Source organism: Fistularia commersonii, chromosome 33, assembly GCF_037954325.1.
Source record: "Fistularia commersonii isolate RoL2024-O1a breed Wild chromosome 33, RoL_Fcom_v1.0, whole genome shotgun sequence".
Taxonomy (NCBI): domain Eukaryota; kingdom Metazoa; phylum Chordata; class Actinopteri; order Syngnathiformes; family Fistulariidae; genus Fistularia; species Fistularia commersonii.
The window spans coordinates 4,970,115-4,987,531 of record NC_141316.1 but is presented as its reverse complement, the minus strand read 5'-3'; the positions used below and the strand labels follow the sequence as shown (position 1 = coordinate 4,987,531).

General features: G+C 38.6%; 1 protein-coding gene across 1 annotated transcript; it reads left to right on the top strand.

Annotated features, from left to right (window-relative positions):
* The first annotated feature begins 12,819 nt into the window (after positions 1–12,819).
* LOC147214744 (transmembrane protein 100-like) lies at positions 12,820–17,203 on the top strand. The gene is made up of 2 exons (XM_086140816.1): positions 12,820–13,011; positions 13,252–17,203. Exon 2 carries the CDS (start codon positions 13,431–13,433, stop codon positions 13,878–13,880), a length of 450 nt encoding a protein of 149 aa, XP_085996942.1. The 5' UTR covers positions 12,820–13,011; positions 13,252–13,430; the 3' UTR covers positions 13,881–17,203.
* Positions 17,204–17,417: the final 214 nt, after the last annotated feature.

The window sequence follows — 17,417 nt, the reverse complement described above, 5'->3', positions numbered from 1 at the left end:
CTTGTCGGGATCAAACCAGGGTCTTTCGTGCTGTGAGACGCGAAGCACAGCCGTGCCGCCTAATTCTTGGATTTATTCTTTAAAAGTAGTGACTCCATCGTGTTTCAGGATGTGTTTTTTCATTCTTCTGGTTTGAAGTGTTTGCACCCTTACTTTCCTCCTCCTGCCCCCAAGGGTGTGTTAGATCTGCTTCCTAGCCAAACCAAAAAGGACTCTTCATCCATAAATGACATTTAGCAGAAACCAGTGGACATTGGAGTTTGTGCCAGTGACTGATGATACCTCAGTGTTTGTGATTAATTCAAGTCTTCCTCTGTTGCCTATTGCAATACATATTGATCACTTGGGGAAATCCAGACCAATCGATGTCCCTCAAAAGTTATCTGCTTTGGTCCTTTTTTTAGTATAATTTAATAGAAATAAAAAGTAAACATGATATGATGACATGATATGATATGGCAAGCCTTGATTCTGAGGACATATTTCATATTGCTGTGCTGTTGATGAATTCACAGGCCTCAGCTAATTCTTCTGAACTGACATTTATACACCAGAATGCATTTAGAAATATAATGATGTAAATTTGTCTAACCCATCTTCCACAGATGGTTGTCACATCATTTTCTCAGATGGTATTCATTTTCTTTGTAAGAGTTCTTCTTAACCTCTTCTTCTTCTCTGTTACATTTGCTCAATTCCCTACTTACACGATGATCCTTTTCATGTGTCTCCAATGAAATGTTTACCTTTTTAAGTGGACTTTCTCATCATTCTTCATTTTTTACATGACATATGGTTTTTGAGTAAAGCATTTAATTATTTGTTTCTTTTGTTGTTTCAGATTGAGAGTTTTTTCACTCAATTTACTTTGGTGTATTTTTGAGAGGAATGAAATAATTTTTGCTTTATTCAGATGAGGCCATAAAAGATAAGCCCTATCTGAAGCTATGTCCCTTCTGGATCAGAGACTTTGAAAATAGTGTCAGACAACACTTTACAATGTAAATTACGGTTCAGATGATTTAATCCCTTTACCCCTTCATATTATTGAATGGTCTGTGGTTTTTGACATTTTCTTTACTTTTTTCTGCACCTTATTGTACAGCCTACATTCAGCTTGAACCATAGAGCTGATCACTTTGAAGAGGAAAAACACTTGAAATAACACACTGACATGGTCTTCATGCTTTCTGTATAATTTGTTTACTGTTATATTGTGACAAATAGATCTACTCATAATTTGACATGGAATTTGTTTGGTTAATAGTAATATTATGAACAAGGTACAGACTAAGAGGTTTTCTTTGATTTGTTTGTTTTGTTTCAGTTCTTTTTTTTCTTGTCTTCAAGAAATCCCATATGTAAAACTTTGTATTTCAGGGGGCGCTTGAAAGTAATGCTGAAATATAGGTAATCCAAAGACACTTGAGAAAAGTTAATTCAGAAAAACAGTGGCATTGTATGAAAAAAGGAACAAAAATTTAATGGGCTTTCTAGAAAGTAATTGAAAAAACTCATTTAGTCCATTGCAGTACTTTCCTGATCAGGTGCTTAAGGCAGTTTTCTACTACAAGGCTCCAGCATGACCTAGCTGAACCCGGCTTGGTTTGGGTGGTTTTCCATTACTTTATATTATTTCCCCAATGTGGTCAGGGTCATTATAGCTTGGCGGCTCAAAAATACCGTGATGTCGTTTTATACACTACACACAAACAATGGAGGGAATGGTGAACTCGAGCACTGCACTCAGGAACAATATTCTCAGGGATATCAATGACTGACAGTCTATTTAATCCCGTTTTAGCATCATTTCAGCTGGCATGAAACCGAACCAGAGCAGGTACTAGAAGTACTGAGTCAAGGCGAGTTGAAATGTAACTATGTCGTGGAAAAGTACCATAACAGAACTATATTTTCTGTTCATGAGGTTTGCTCCTTCTCCAGGACCCGACATCATGGATTCAGTAACTCTGTGTCTATTTTTGGACTACAACGTTGCTCTATGACTGGGTAGACAACAAAGAGCATATTCTCCCATCAACTTCTGTTGCCTTGACAGCACTCTGGCACTCCAAGCAAACAGTTTGGTGAAAACGTTTAACTCATTTCCTGCTTTTTTGCCCGTTACTGATCGACATTAGCGTCTACATTTTGTCCAGTATCGTTGAACATTTTGCATTTCGGTAAGTGTAAAGTCATCATTTTAAAGAGTGACCCTCCTGCATACAGCCGGATCCAAACGGTACCCCCATGCTGTTCTTTAAATAACACCGCAATCTTGTTTCTCTGTCTTTGAGACCTACTGTCGTGCACTACCTATCTATCAGCACTCTGACCTCATCAACCACCTGCTGAATTTTTGCCACCTCCACTTTCTGAGCACTTGGTGATCTGGTCTTGTTTACAAGATAGAAGCGTCGATGATTCACAGTGATTGCATTTTATCTGAGTTCTTTTCTGTTTCAAAACATCATTAAATTTTATTGTAATATGATTCCATCCTGAAAAAAATAAATTGATTCATCAATAAGTCCTTTCCTTTTTTTGGTTCTTCGGTAATGAGCTGAAGCTTTGGTGCAACCTCTTTCAATAATGAAACTGATGAATTATCTGTCCTTACGATTACATCTGAAAAGATATTTCGACATAGATATAAATTCATAAATTGAAACAAACTGTCTATTCTTTCTTAAAAAATTCTGAATACTCGAGTATTCATCTCTTTCGTCTTTTTACCACTTTTTTTCTCAAGGATTCTTTGAGGTCATTGCATTCTGATGAGAATGGAACAAAATGTGTTAGTTGAGGCCCACTAAACAGCCAGTAGAAGGAAAACAAGATAAAATGTGATAAAGATGTATATGAAATATGAACAATAGACAGGCACTATTTGAACAAAATGTAGGAAGAGAATGTAGAGAAAATATACAAAATAAGCATGAGGTAATAAGTGTGGGCATGGTAAGGCACTCTGTATATTCAAATAACAGGGGTCACGGGTAATTTTTGGTTTGTGCAAATTTCAGTGAGGTAGAAATTGTGTCATTTGAGCAAATCTACAGAGGAGCGGCACCGTAGAAACAGCACTGACAAAGAAGTTGCCCCTCCCCTGAAGAGAAACGTGCACGTGCAAGGCGGTTAGGGTACTCCATGATGCTGTTGGCTCTCTTTCTCTATCTGGTGATGAAGATGTCTTTGGTGGTTTGGACAGCGACTCCCAGCAATCCTCTGTACAGCCTTAATCACCTCCAAATGCTTTCGTTTCAAAGGATTCAATATAATAAGGGCACTTTTTATGTGTCTCCCGGGGTCTCTCCCTTGTCTCTTCCTTGTGGTTAGAATTGACTATGTTTTCATTTTTCTCTGGGAGTGCGCTCCTTACAAGTAAAGCATAGTTATTTAAAATGTTTGGTGGAGGGAATCCCCACTTTAGAGATTTAAAGACTTAATTCAGAAGAACATTTTTTGGTGACGCATTTAATCTATTAAGTGCAACTGCAATGCCACACTTTACTATATCCAGACAATGTAGACTTAGACGATCATTTTCCTCAATTCTTTATCAATGGATGTCGAGATTTTGGTATTGGAAATCTTCTGTTTGTCGTCTGAGTCGTCACGCCCATTTGTGATCTGAAAAGGGATCTATGTCGCGAGGCGGTCTGGGGGAATTAAAAAAGCAGGAGACATTTTTGTCTTTTACATCAAAATGCTATTATCTGAAGACAAATGATCTGTTTGAGTGGGCCTTTCTTAGGTTTACGAAAAACATCAACAATTTCATTGTCATATCTCAAGTCCATTATGTGATGCAGAAGAGAAAGTCTTGACCCAGGAAATTTGTGACTAAACAACAAAAGAACTAGCCATCACCTGGTATATGGTGTTTAGATGAACTGACTGCCCATCGAGGTATCGCCAAATACTTCCACATATCAATACCGAAAAACCAGTTGACACTATTATAATGCCTCTGACCCAATAACCTTTTCTGTCACTGATATGTAGGTACCCCTACGCTGTGTCAAATAATGTCAAAGTTGTGTGACAAAAAAAAAACAGTCAGTCTCATGAAAGGGGTTTTAATAGTCTTGGAAATATGCTGGAGGCACAATGAAATGACAAGTTAAACAGGGAGACAATAAAATTGGCAGCAGTTCTTTCCCCCGCCCCGACAACATGGTAAAGCAGGTTGACATGATGATGATAAGGCTTAATGATTAGCTTGTTTTCAACCATGTCATTCACAAATAAAGAAGACGCTATCAATTACACAATTTAATGTGATGGCTTAGTGTAATTATTTATTCATATGGGATAATTTGTGTATTGGTCACTTTACTTTTTACCACAAATGATGTTGTTTTCATGGCCTTTATAATACCACTGTTGCCAGCTTGTGGTGAATTATTGATATAGAAAATTGTTTTGGTTCGCGAATCAAAACTCCACTAAACTAAAGGTCCATCAACATTTGCATCAATAATCAAAAAACTCTGCATGGTAGGTTTGACTGCTTGTCTTTTCAATGCAGTTTTGGGCTATCTTTTAATTTTTTGGTTCATATATAATCAAAGACTCAAATGTATGTTATCTTACACTGGTAATTAATTCTCGGTAAAGCAAGTAATAAGGGTCTTTGCTGAACTGGATTTGGGAAAAATGGGAGAGGCTGGGCCTCGGAGAAGGATTCTATGACTTATTTGCTCTCAGTCTGTCCCGAGAGTTACATATCTGATGAAAGTAATGTAATAGACGAAGAATATTATGTTTCTATTTGTAATTAATCATGATCTTTATGATGCAATAATTGATACCAGGAAGACAAGCTAATTCAATGGCACTAGCTGATTGCAGTCTTTCTAAACACACAAACACACACACACACACATACAAACACAAACTCTGGAAACTGGTCGTGACCCCCAGAGATTTTTCTTAACTAATGGATTCTGAGAATACAGAGATGCCCATCTCGAAATTCAATAAACCTTACATAACCTTACATAATTCTGTTTTAAATTACATGGTGATATGGATTAATGCAGAAAGAGCAACGACAATAGGAAAATGTGACATATTATCCTGAGTATGTCTGAATATGTTGAAGACAGAGAGAGTGGGCGTCAGAACTGGCAAGTCCGACCGATACGTTTTGGCATCGGTTGTTGCCAGATGGGCCGGACAGTCTGAACCTCCAGAAATGACAAACCTGCCAGCGTCATGCCCAAAGCACCAATTTCCGGTCCTACCAACAGTTGCCCCCATGGATGGCCCTTATTAGTACAGAAGCATCACCACAGGACAATTTTTATGTCATGATGGCTGATATGGTATTGAGGATGATCAGAGTAGAAGCTTTTGATGCTGATGAGGTCACATAAAGAAGTATTTGAATAAACACATCCACAATATGCACCAAATATATATTTGCATGTTTGAGAAACTCACTAAAATGGCTCAGGGAGTTAAGAGTTGTCATCCTTGGAATTTAATGTTCCTGGTTCAATTCTGTCAAAGTGTTGTTAAGCAAACACTGAACCCCTAACTGCGCTCCCTGAACATTCTACTCGTGATTCATCCATCAGCAGTGGGGAAAAGTTAATGCAGTGATGAAATTTTGCTGTATGTATGAACTGAATGTGACAGTAAAGGTTTTTCGAAGAAGAGGGGGGGTTAGATAAAGGCAGATGAGTCACTGGGGCGATCCCTGGAGGGAACAGCTGAAAGGGGAAAGAGGAAGAATTACAACCTAGATTAACATCGAGCAAAGATGAACCAGACAACGGCGTTAAACCGAACTGACAATCGATATGGTCATTACAGCCCACTTATCCATCATGATTACTCATTAGAACTGGTTAAAAAACATTACCATGAGCGGGAAGGGGTTGGGTGGAGTCTGTAAGCTATGTTGGTTAGTCAATAACATAACTGTTATTTACTACTGCAAGTATGAGGGTTTATATTTGGCTGGTAATAAATAACTTTTCAATTGGAGCACACATGGTATTATATTGAAGCCCACTGATTATAACAGCAAAGTTTCATACCCATGAAGAGGAAACTGGTATGGTGGCACTGTTTTCCCAGTATCTTAATGTTGCTCTTTACAATTAAGAGTTTAAACAACCCCCCCCCCCCACACACACACACACACACACATATACACACATACACACACAGTGAGTTGCATTGCTTTATTCATGCATAAGTAATTCAAATGTTATTATCTAATATCTTTCGAATATTGGATGTTGTTTTCCTCAGCATTATATTGTATGACTTCACTGCCCCTCTGATACCTTTAAGTGCCACCAAGTAATTTCTGGGGTATAATACAGATTGTGCTTTTCTTTCAGCAGTTCAAACTTACAGAAAAAAGAAATGTAAATCTTGCTTTGGAGAGACACCAGTCTTAGTCTCACATGTTACCAGATTTTACGGTTTTACTGAACATGAAAAAAATAGATTTCCTTATATTTCTGCATCATATCATATCGAATGATGCAATACATATATTTACATGCCTCTGTAACATTATGAGTAACAAAAGAGGTTTTAAACCATGTAGACTGATCCAATTATTGATCTGTTGTGTTAACTGTTAATGTTCGCACCCCTTCCTGTGAATATTTTTCATTGACAACAAAATTATTGGACAGGGTCGGAGGTGGGATAGCGGGGTCTCAAGAAAAAACAAAACCAAAATAGCATCATGGATACACCAGGACACACAAAGTGGAAAGTGGAAAAAAACAGGAAAAACACCAATTCTACTACTAACAATAGTAACAACTGTGATTCTAAAAAATAATGATGATGATGATGCTAATGATTCTAATGACAATCATATTTTATTATAAAAAATACAATACAAAGTCATGGAAGAGGTTATCCATTCATTCAGTCACTGATGTTGAATACACAAAAAGCCAATATTAACCAAACAATGAAGCTACTAATGACATGAAGCTATGATTAAGTAAATTCACGTTATGAAGTTAAATTGAAGAAACACTGGCGGACGTAAAGAACTGATAGACAGAAAGTCAATATTCATGGCAAAACTGCAATCTGTGATTTTTACAATGACCAAATAAATGTTCATTATCTCTGCAGAGGAAAAGTGTAATCTGTATATTCAGGCCAGATGTCTCTGAATCTATAATAAAGGATCTTTTTGGCATTGCAGCATTGGCTGTCAGCAGGTGTGTGAGCACTAAGCAGCAGCCTTGACAATGACATTGATTGATATATTTAAAGACATGTCAATCCCTTGTTCTGATGTGTTGCACCTTAATGATGTTTCAATAAAAGTGGATAAGTGGAAAAGAAGAACAGTTTTCCAATCAAATGAATGATAATCCAAGGAAACCAATCCAAGGAGTGATAATGTAATGACATTAAAGATTTTTGGGTCAATGTGCAGAATTTCCTATCAGGTTGTTTCAGGTCGTGTGCAAAAGCTTAAAATAATGGCTCTTAAGGAAGTTATTTCTCTGCCAAAAATGCAGGACAGGAAAAATCTGATTAAGTGCAGCAACATTAAAAATGAGGTGTACAGAATCCCAGTAAACGATCAAGAAAATCACTGACCCAGCAGGACCCCTCTCAAGCCCCCACCAATGCTTCAAGCCACTGTCGTCAAGCCGAAGCTATAAAACATTTATAAAAAATACTTATCGTCACAGCAGTAATCAACCGTCATAAATTCAAGTGAGATTACACCTGCCCCAGCTCCCAGTGTTCTCATACTCTCCTGTCAACTCTTGTGTTAATTATAATCGCTCCACTTAATGATTGTTTTATTTCTTTTTTTTAAATAGAATTTGAATTTAAATGTCATCCCTGTCACAACAGGCTGTGCTTTGTTTTCCTTCCAGTCTGCTTCTGTGTTTATAACTGAGGACTACTAGGTTATGTACGTATGTGATTTTAATAGATTCAATAAGATTACATTTTCAGATGTTTAATTGGCAATGTTTTTTTATTAGTTAAGAGGTTTCCTTAATAAGGAAAATAATTTGTTCCTCTCTGCTTTTCAGATAAATGGAATGCTTTGTTGTTGCTATTGTTGCTTAGTCTCTTCAAAAACTGAGTCAGAGCATAACCAATTTTGTAAGGAATAAGTTTTAATTGATTTTTGTTTTGACTCTCCTACATCAATGATTTTCCTCTCCATCGCCTGCAAAATGCACATTTGCGTGTTTGAATGTGTGAATGTATGGTGGGAGGATCTGTGTGTAAATCTGAGTGAGTGCATCCTGTGTGTGTTCTGCATGCCTAGCTACAGTAACACAGTGCCTCATTGTTACGATGCACTAAGGGTAATGGCCAATAGCGTGTGTGATCATTCTACAGCGCCTATCCCCTCCTCCCCTGCTTCCTTCCATCCCACCACCTTTGTTCACAATATTGTCCCAACATTGACAATGTAACAATATGGAGGGCTATCTGTTAGAGGAGTATCCTGCTTGCAATCGCAACAGATTCACACACATGCTTTGGTAATAATCCTTTCTGCCGCAGGAAGTTAACGGCATAACAACATCTTCACTCATAACGCTCTCTCGTGTGACTGTTTCCTCTGAACTGGCGGCTATGTAAGCTTTGGCTTTGCTATTTAAAGGCTATTCTGTGTCTGTTAAAGTGAGAACATCACGGAAAAGTACCTCTTCGCTGCAGTAAGCACAAGGATGTAAACAATTAGTCCTCAGGAGAGGCCTCAGGGGCAACTAGGTATTGGCTGGAGGAAGTCAACATGCTAGACATTAAAATGGTTAGCTGTTTTTCCTGCAACTTTGCTGGAGAATCATATGCTCCCAGCATCTAGGACACCCGATCACATTACAGAAAAGAGTCACTGACGCATTAACAGCAAATATTACAAACCTTTATGATGCAGTTCACACATATCGGAAAATCTAAATACTATCTGCTTAGTTCCATGCTGACAGAACACAGAGTTTTGTTTTGAATATTCAAACAACTGAAAAAAATTGAGTCTAGCCTTTCATAGGTAAAAGCGGAAAACAAAAATTTTTAAACAAGCAATCAAATCCTCTGTGCTGCTCATTCACTCCAAGCCAGCTCTCGGGAAGACAAACAAAAGAAGTTGATTGATGATGCTTACAATTTGGGCTGTATGCACATCCATAGAGATCGGGAGTTCTCGCAGAACACGATTGGCACAAGCCGATGTCGGCAAGATGATGGGATTTTGCTTTCTCGCATTGGATCAGGCCCTTCTGGTTCAGAGGAAGTTTGAATACTGCTTTCCACCGAAATATCAGAAGTGTGCTGTGGACTTGAAAAAATATTTTCCCCATCATATTCTAGCTTGAGGGTGTGTAGATAATGAGTGAAATTATACTTTTAACACAACATATTGGAGAGATGCATTTCAGAGCTACTACAGCAATTCACATTTCAACATAAAAGCTCACAGATCAAGTTTTCTAGTTTCCAAAATAAAAAAAAGAATTAAACAATGAAAACTTAGCATGCTTGGGTCCCAATTACCGGTACTGAAATATCACAACCGAGCCAAAATGGAAAAATGAGTCACATTGCTGAAACGAAAGGCTTATCCTTATGGACATTAAAATGCAAAGAAATTGTGTTTTACCTCCAGATGAACTTAAATTCCTTTAACCTGACCAGAAGAGATACTGCAAAATTGTTATTCAAAAGTACTTTTTGTTAAGCTATGGCTTGTTCTGTACTACATTATTTATCCATTTACTTTTAATTTAAAATCTATTGCTGCTTACCCTTTTAATATATATTCATATACATACATAAAAATGAGTAATGTTTTAAGCATTACTGCACTTTAATCAATAGATACACATATAAATCAATTTTATTAAAAATACTAACGGCATACTTCTAATGCTCCACACAACATGACCAATGTGTGTCTCTTTTTTTATTTTACTTTTTTCAAAATGTGCTGTGAAGCTGATGCTCAATCACACTCTACCATTAAGTGTTGTTCCCTTAGCAGAAATAAAGGTCAATCCTTACAAAGAGTCAGCGTGTCCTGGACAGTTAATGAAGGGACTGCAGGATCGAGCCACGCAGATTTTCCTCCTTTAACATGACATGCTGGACTTACTTTGTCCTTATTGACCTTACCATTGTTATTATTGTATAGTAGCAGTGCTATTATTATCATTAACAATCATCATATTAACATTGAGATTATGGTGAATATGCTGGACATCAGTTCGTGATGTGAAAAGCCTTAGAAAAAAGGGTCGAAATCTGACTGAAAACTGGCTGTTTGTCCACTCAGACCTTTTAATATGGGCGATTAGGACACGGCAGAGTAGGATTACCACAAAAATGCCTTGCGGTGATCGTGTTTAAATAAAACGATTAAAGGTTGAAATGTGTGAAAACTCATAATGAAGCCAAACTGGCACAAAGACGAGGCATCGCAAAATAAAGACCCAGGGGAGGGGAGGATAGTGAGTAAAGCCTTTGAGGGGGAGGCGGCGGTCCGTCACTCCGCTGAGTCACAGATTGGCCCCAATAGACACGGCAAATAATCTGACATGTCTCGGCAGAAGAAGTGTCATCAATGATACATTGTTATCGGCTGTGGCTGCTTTTCATTTTGCATGTCGATTAATTGAGCATGAACTCACTCGTGGGACATTTCTATGCAACTTAGCTGTAATTGGTGCTATTAAATTTATCTTTGCTTGCCCAGCTATGAAAAAGAATATCATAAATGCCTGACACTATAAAATGTTTTTATCATTATAATGGGTGCATACGGTTTCAAAATAGTTTATGGATGTCAATAGATTGTCTTCCATGTATCCAGGAAATGTAGCAGATTTCGGGGCGGCGTGGCACAAGAGGTGGTGCAATCGTCGTTCACTCCTGGTTCGATTCCCGGCTCCTCCTAGTGTGTCGAAGTGTTGTTGAGCAAGACACTAAACCCCTAACTGCTCTCCTGGTGCCGCTGAACGGCAGCCTACTGCTCATGGTTCATCCATGATGGGTTCATTGCCTAGAACGAATTTCCCCACGAGGGATTAATAAAGGGATTAATAAAAGATTATTACTTTCACAACGGCAATGTAAATGTCAGACATTGTTGTCGTACATAACGGTTTCCCATGGAACTGCCATCACATACAAAACCTCCCCAGGTCCCACATTCAGTTTTGCACTCGATTCAAAATTCTATTTTTCCTCAAGCTGTCAAAAACAATTATCGTTGACATTCTTATTAAGTAGAATTTCCTGATCCCAGAAATACGTATTGGGTTGTTCTTTCAGTAATTTCTTCACCAATTGAGGGCACTTCCATTTGCTAATGTTCAATGTATGTGAAGTTCTCCAGAATGTTGAGCACAATGGCATTCAACTGATCTCACGTGAAAAGGGAGCTGTGAATTGAAAATGGAGCCAGAAAGACCATGCTACATTACACCTACATCCCCGGCAGATACATGCAATTGACCATGTCGTGTTAATTGTCTGACTTTGGCCCTATGAGCTTCTTATTAAACCACTTCTGCCTCATATTCAATATTCATGGCAGTACAGAACGATATCGGTGATGTTCTTACCCATGGCGCTGCACTTATTCAAAACTGTAGCTTTGCAAGACCTCTCTATGAGGTTTATGGCCACTGCAGCTGTGGAAAAGAGCTACACCAAACCAGTCGGAGGAAGAAAAAAGAGCAAGCTGTGTATTTTAGAGAATTTCAGTGCTGAGACTGAAACACAATGGTGAAAACAGAGATCAATGCAGATGCTTGCACACATACATATCACTGTATGTCCTTTTAAAGGCGGTACCAGCTGCCCCTTGGGATGCATGGCTGTTGGCTCATCTGTTTCATTGTCATTGTCTAGAGGAGAAATGGGAGCATGAACAACACGGGCACAAATATGGGAGCTGCATGTGTGTGTGCTAAAAGCACAATGACTGTGCCACTGAGTGCCATTTCTTTGTACAGGGGAAGCACAGTTGACGTGTGTGATGAGGGATGGTGGGAAACAGTATGAGAAGGTTAAGCAGAGAATAGCCTTGTTAAGGTTGTGAGGATATTTCTATTTAAAATCTACATGTCTCTGTTGCAGCGTCAAAACATTTGCTTCTCATATTTTTACAGATTTAATATCACAGGTTCAAATAATGACCCCCCCAGGTAGATGAAACTGTTTTAATAAGCTCAAAATTTGGTAGACAGAACAGGAATGACTAATATATGTCACCAAAGAGTCATTGAAGGTTTTCAATGAAGAGTGATTGTACACTGTTCTGGTCTGGGGGTCTCATCTAGCAAGAAAAATGTGTTGTGTGTCTAGGTGTGTGTGTGTGTGTCTAAAAATGCTAAACAAGCAACATAAATTCTTTCCTTGTTAACCCCACTGATTGCATCGAATCGGATATCAAATCAATGATAAGATGAAACCTGTTTGAGGAAAGAGAACAATTGTAACAGTATTAGCTCAGTCGAAAAGATCACTATCAACAACATTTTGTCTCTCTCATTGCACACGCATTACCAAATAAACTATTAAGAAGTAATTTCATTCCTCGCAGTACACACAGCCATGTGCATGACAGTTTTATAACCGTAATCCAACAACCTGAAAATCCCATTCTTAATAAATAATGAATTAATATCCCTGAATGAGACTGCTCCACAGCTAACGTCACACCTGCCCCTCCCACTTAAAATCACTCTGCTCAGAGAGCCAATTGGATTCTCGCAGAGAATCTACCACTCTCTGTGAGCTCCTCCTCCTTCTCCTTGTGATTATAAAGTCTACAGACATTGGCATCACCACACACACACACACACACACACAGACACACACACACATATATACACACCACCGCCGCTGCTGCTGCTGCTGCTGCTGCTGCTGCAGCTCCCCAGAGCTGCACGAGACATGAAGCTGCTCTAAAAACAATCACCCATTGATGGACAATGGAAATACAACCTGAGTGGTTCCTGTTTGCTCCTCGTCCTTGTGAGTATATGCGTGTGTGTGTGTGTGTGTGTGTGTGTGTGTGTGGCTAAAAATAACACATTTCTGTCCTGTGTTTCCTTCTCATTCAGTGTTTTTCATCTTCGGCTTCACTGTGGAGATATTTCCCCAATTTTTTTTTAATTATTTATTCATCCATTTCTTTTTTTTTTTTCCCTGTGTATATGATTATCCTATTTCTAGCTCTATTCAGTTCTCCTTTTCCCATTTCTCTAATTCCAGGCACATGCTGGGTAATTTTGAGGGCAACGGCAGCAGCAACATCAGTGGCATTGACAGCGGAAGACGCGGCTTTTGAGAAATCCTTTCAAGAGTTGTAAGCACTGACAGAAACGCTCGGACGTGTGCAAAGGGGATCCCCGCGGCTGACTCACATCGCAGTCTAAGGGCAATCGCTGAAAATGGGTTGCTCTTCAGGCCGCCAGCCACCGGCCCCGGTCCTTCATCCCGATCTGGACTGCAGGAACAGCAGTGAGGCCAACACCTTAACCCAGGACTCTGAGAACCAGGGTTTGAATGGTTCTGAGGGAAGTGTTGGAAGAGACCCAGCCAAACCACCAGAGTCACTACCCACACTAGAGCGACTGGCACAGGCTACAGGTGGCACCGAAAAGTCCTGGTACCGCTGTGTGTTCCCTTTTGGGGTGATATCCCTTGTGATTGGGATGGCGGGAACAGGGGTGACTTTCACCTTCAACACTGTGCTGCAAACCAAAGTGGTGTCAGTGGCTCTGCTGTGTGTTGGTGTACTGATGCTGCTGGTGGCCGCGGTGTGTTGGAGGTCTCACAGACTGAGGAAGAGGAAAAAGAAGGAAGGAGGATTCTTCAGTACTGATCAGGGCACTTTGTGATTTTGGGCGGACCCAATCAGACGTTCGATGAATCAAACTGTTGAAGTTGGACTGAGAAGGAGAGCTAATTGAGATTGATGAAACGTATAGAGCCGTGCTGTCCCGCTCTACTCAAGGGCGGGATAATGGAAATTAATGGTTCGTTTTCATATTTATTGGGTATTCTCATCATCCAGAGTATCTAAAACAGGCTAAATTAAGGTTTTCCAAAAGCATCTCCTCATCAGTTCTTTCTCAGCATTAATTTAAAGATCCTGTTATGGATGAAAGTGCATACCTCAATTATGCCTTGGAAATGTATTTGAAAAAAAGCACCTCAGGAACAGTCATTCAATGCTGGATAATCTTTATCCAACACAATTTCCCTTAAAAAGTCCAGCAAAGAGTCAGATCTGTAAAACAAACTTAAAACTATATGGATATCATCTATCAGAAGTGACCAGAGGAGTATTTTTGAGTTTGTAGAACCTTAGAATTTGAGTTTGTAACAGATTTTTCAGCAAACAACATTTGTTGACCAAAACAGCCATGGTGTTAAAGAAGCCCATGCCCACAAGGTAGGTGGTTAAAAATGTTTGCAAAGCAAAATGTTGGGTTGGCCTTGAGGGGACACAGCAATTAGTTCCCAACAGCTCTGAGGCAGCTGCTCATTTGGCCAAAATAGTGGGCAACAGGATATAAATAGTCATGTGATGTCATTCACATTGTTTGTTGGAGGCCACATGTTTTAGAGCTGGCATTACAGGTCGGCATTTTCTTCCCTGTTTTTTAACAATTATAGGGGCCAAATGTGTTAAAGAGGGAATTGTTTGCTATTGTTCGTTTGTAGTTTCAATAGAAGCTAAGTTAGGCAGCGGCAAACAATTTTGCAATCTTTGCACAATTGAACAAGAAACAAAAGTTTAGATGATTTTAATTTTTTACAAAAAAAAAAAACGTGTTCACAAGTTTATAAAGTTACACATTTATAATAACATAAAACATTTATGCATTGTTGTGTCAATCAGAAGGGATTTTGTTTATTCACTAGTAAATTCAAAAAGAGATCTTTAAACTAGCAACAAGTAAAAAAGTCATGCAAGCTTCATTTTTGCAAAACAGAACAGTTTCCCTAATAGGAGCTTTATTGACGCTTTTTGCTTTATTTTCTGACCCGGAAGCTATGAGGTGCATTTGGAATATTATCTGAAGGGTAAATAGACAAAAATCCCACATAAACTTATTAGCAAACTGTTAACATTCAGTCTCTGAAACCTTTCCTAGTTTCTGCCGTCACTCTAATTTTGCATTATCAGGCACAAATTTCAATTTCTTTTCTGAAGATAAACAAGATACAGCTGTTCTTGATCAAATTACCCTGCTGTTACGCAGTGAGCTTTGGGTATAATGGCCAGTATTTTCAGTTCCTGGTGATGAAATGGCTTTTTCAAGCACTATTGGACTGAAAAGAGATGACATGTACATTGTACGACCTCATGAAACATAACAGACTTCAGTGAACACGGAAAGAGAAAAAATGAAAAAAAAAAACTGTCCTTTATCCAATTGATTCCTGCCTGCAAGTCAATCAAACAGATCCAAAACTTGTAGCTATTTAGCTGGGAGCATGGAGAGAAAAGGGATTATTTACCTTGCATAATGCATTTTCACTCTCTAAGGACGTAATTAAACTTGTCTTTATGTCGGTATGACTACTCCCTGCAAACATAGATCCAATTAGCTTTACTATGTGACAGTGGTAGGCTAACATGGTAGCATTCATAAGAGCATTTCTTAATGGTTTTTTCCCGTCATACTGACCCCCCCCTTAAACTCTGAAAACTAGAACCAAAGGACTCTAAATGTCCTGGCCAATTAGCATTCAGATTCATTTTTTGTAAATTAAAAAATATCATTTTGAGTCTCCTCTCTTGATTGTGGTGTGAAAATGTAGCAGCTTACCACTGTAAATAGCTATTACAGTGTTTGGCAGCAGGTGACATAGTTTAGAGGAAGACCCAGCAGCTTCTCGTCAGCTGTAGCAATGTTCTTGTATTAGATTTTTAATTCCTTCGATTAAATGTTAACTGGGCGTCAAATTTGGTACAATTTATTGCATGAATTAAGAACTACACTTATGTAGAACAGCTGCTGTGCAAATTGTGTGTATGTACTGTATGTCTGCACACTTTATGGAAACGTTTAGTCTGATTACTTTGGTTCCCGTACTGTTTGTCTTCATATGAATTATCCGGTTTCACTTCAGTGCTTACAAAGTTTCCTCTTAAAAACTCATGACGATTTAGAAAAAAAACATCAAATGTTGGCATTCAGTCATATGTGCAAAATTATTCTTATATGCTGAGTATTCTGCTAAATGACCTACCATGAATACTGTGCCACACTTTGAATGTACCAAACAGTGAGTGTCTTCTTAGCACCATTGTAAAGTCAGTGTCTTCTATTTTATGAAGATGGAACACATTTAGTTTCATGGTTCGGTGTTTTTATTTCTGATTCAATGGCTCTCTTGTGGTTGATTTGAATTGCTGTGAAAATCATTCAAAAATAAGACATCTGCCCTCTGTGGAAAATAACAAAGACAAAAGTTTTAAAAATCAGTTGAAGTAAAGCGCACTATGAAATAGTAATCAGGCCTAAACATAAACCGGTCTGTTAAAAGGAATGGTTTAGTTTTAGTCAGATATCTTTGGCATCCTCATTGTGGTCATTGGTGTGTCTCGAATGAATATCATCATCATTATCTTATGTCATCAGCAGATGTTAAGATGCGCCAATCCATCAACCCACACCTGCAGTGAATCCACTGAAGAAAGCCCCCCTGTATCAAAAGATGACATTTGATTTCTCACATTCCATCTGAGTGTGGTGTATACGTGAAAGGAGGTATCTGATTGTATTATTTATCCAAACTTGATACATCGCCATCATTTTGAAATTAAATTATTCATTGCTTGAGCCATTGTGGACAGTTTGCTTTCAGTTTAGCGACATGGCCCTGCTTCAATCCCAGTGCCTTTTAATTGCACCATCAATAACTATGTGAGGTACTTAAATGTAAAGTGTGTAGGCCTTCTTGTACCAGTAAAAAGTAGCCACAGTGAGGCAGAGATGCTTCACTTTATTTCCGGTCAAGTTTGTCTTAGCAAATGTTGCATTGTGCATAAAAGTGCCACTTTTATACAGGTCCGATTGTAAATCACAAGGAATTCCAAAATATATTTATCTAGAAATGTATTTTTCTTTGTGGGATATGTGTAATCTTGTACGTTGACTGTATACTGCCTAAGCACTGAATTAAATGCAAAGGTGGATTTTGGGAACATTCTGTTTTGGATTCTTTTCCTTTCACCCTGTTGGCAAAGTGCTGCTGCAATGCCATTAACTGTCCTTAGGGAGATCACTCAGGAAGCATTGGAGAAATGGATTTCAAAATCTCTTAATTTTTTTTCCTTCATTCCGTGTACTTCATGGGCATAATGGACCACAGCTGGTGATTTTAGCTTGCACATTGAATATGATGATGAGCTGCTGGGA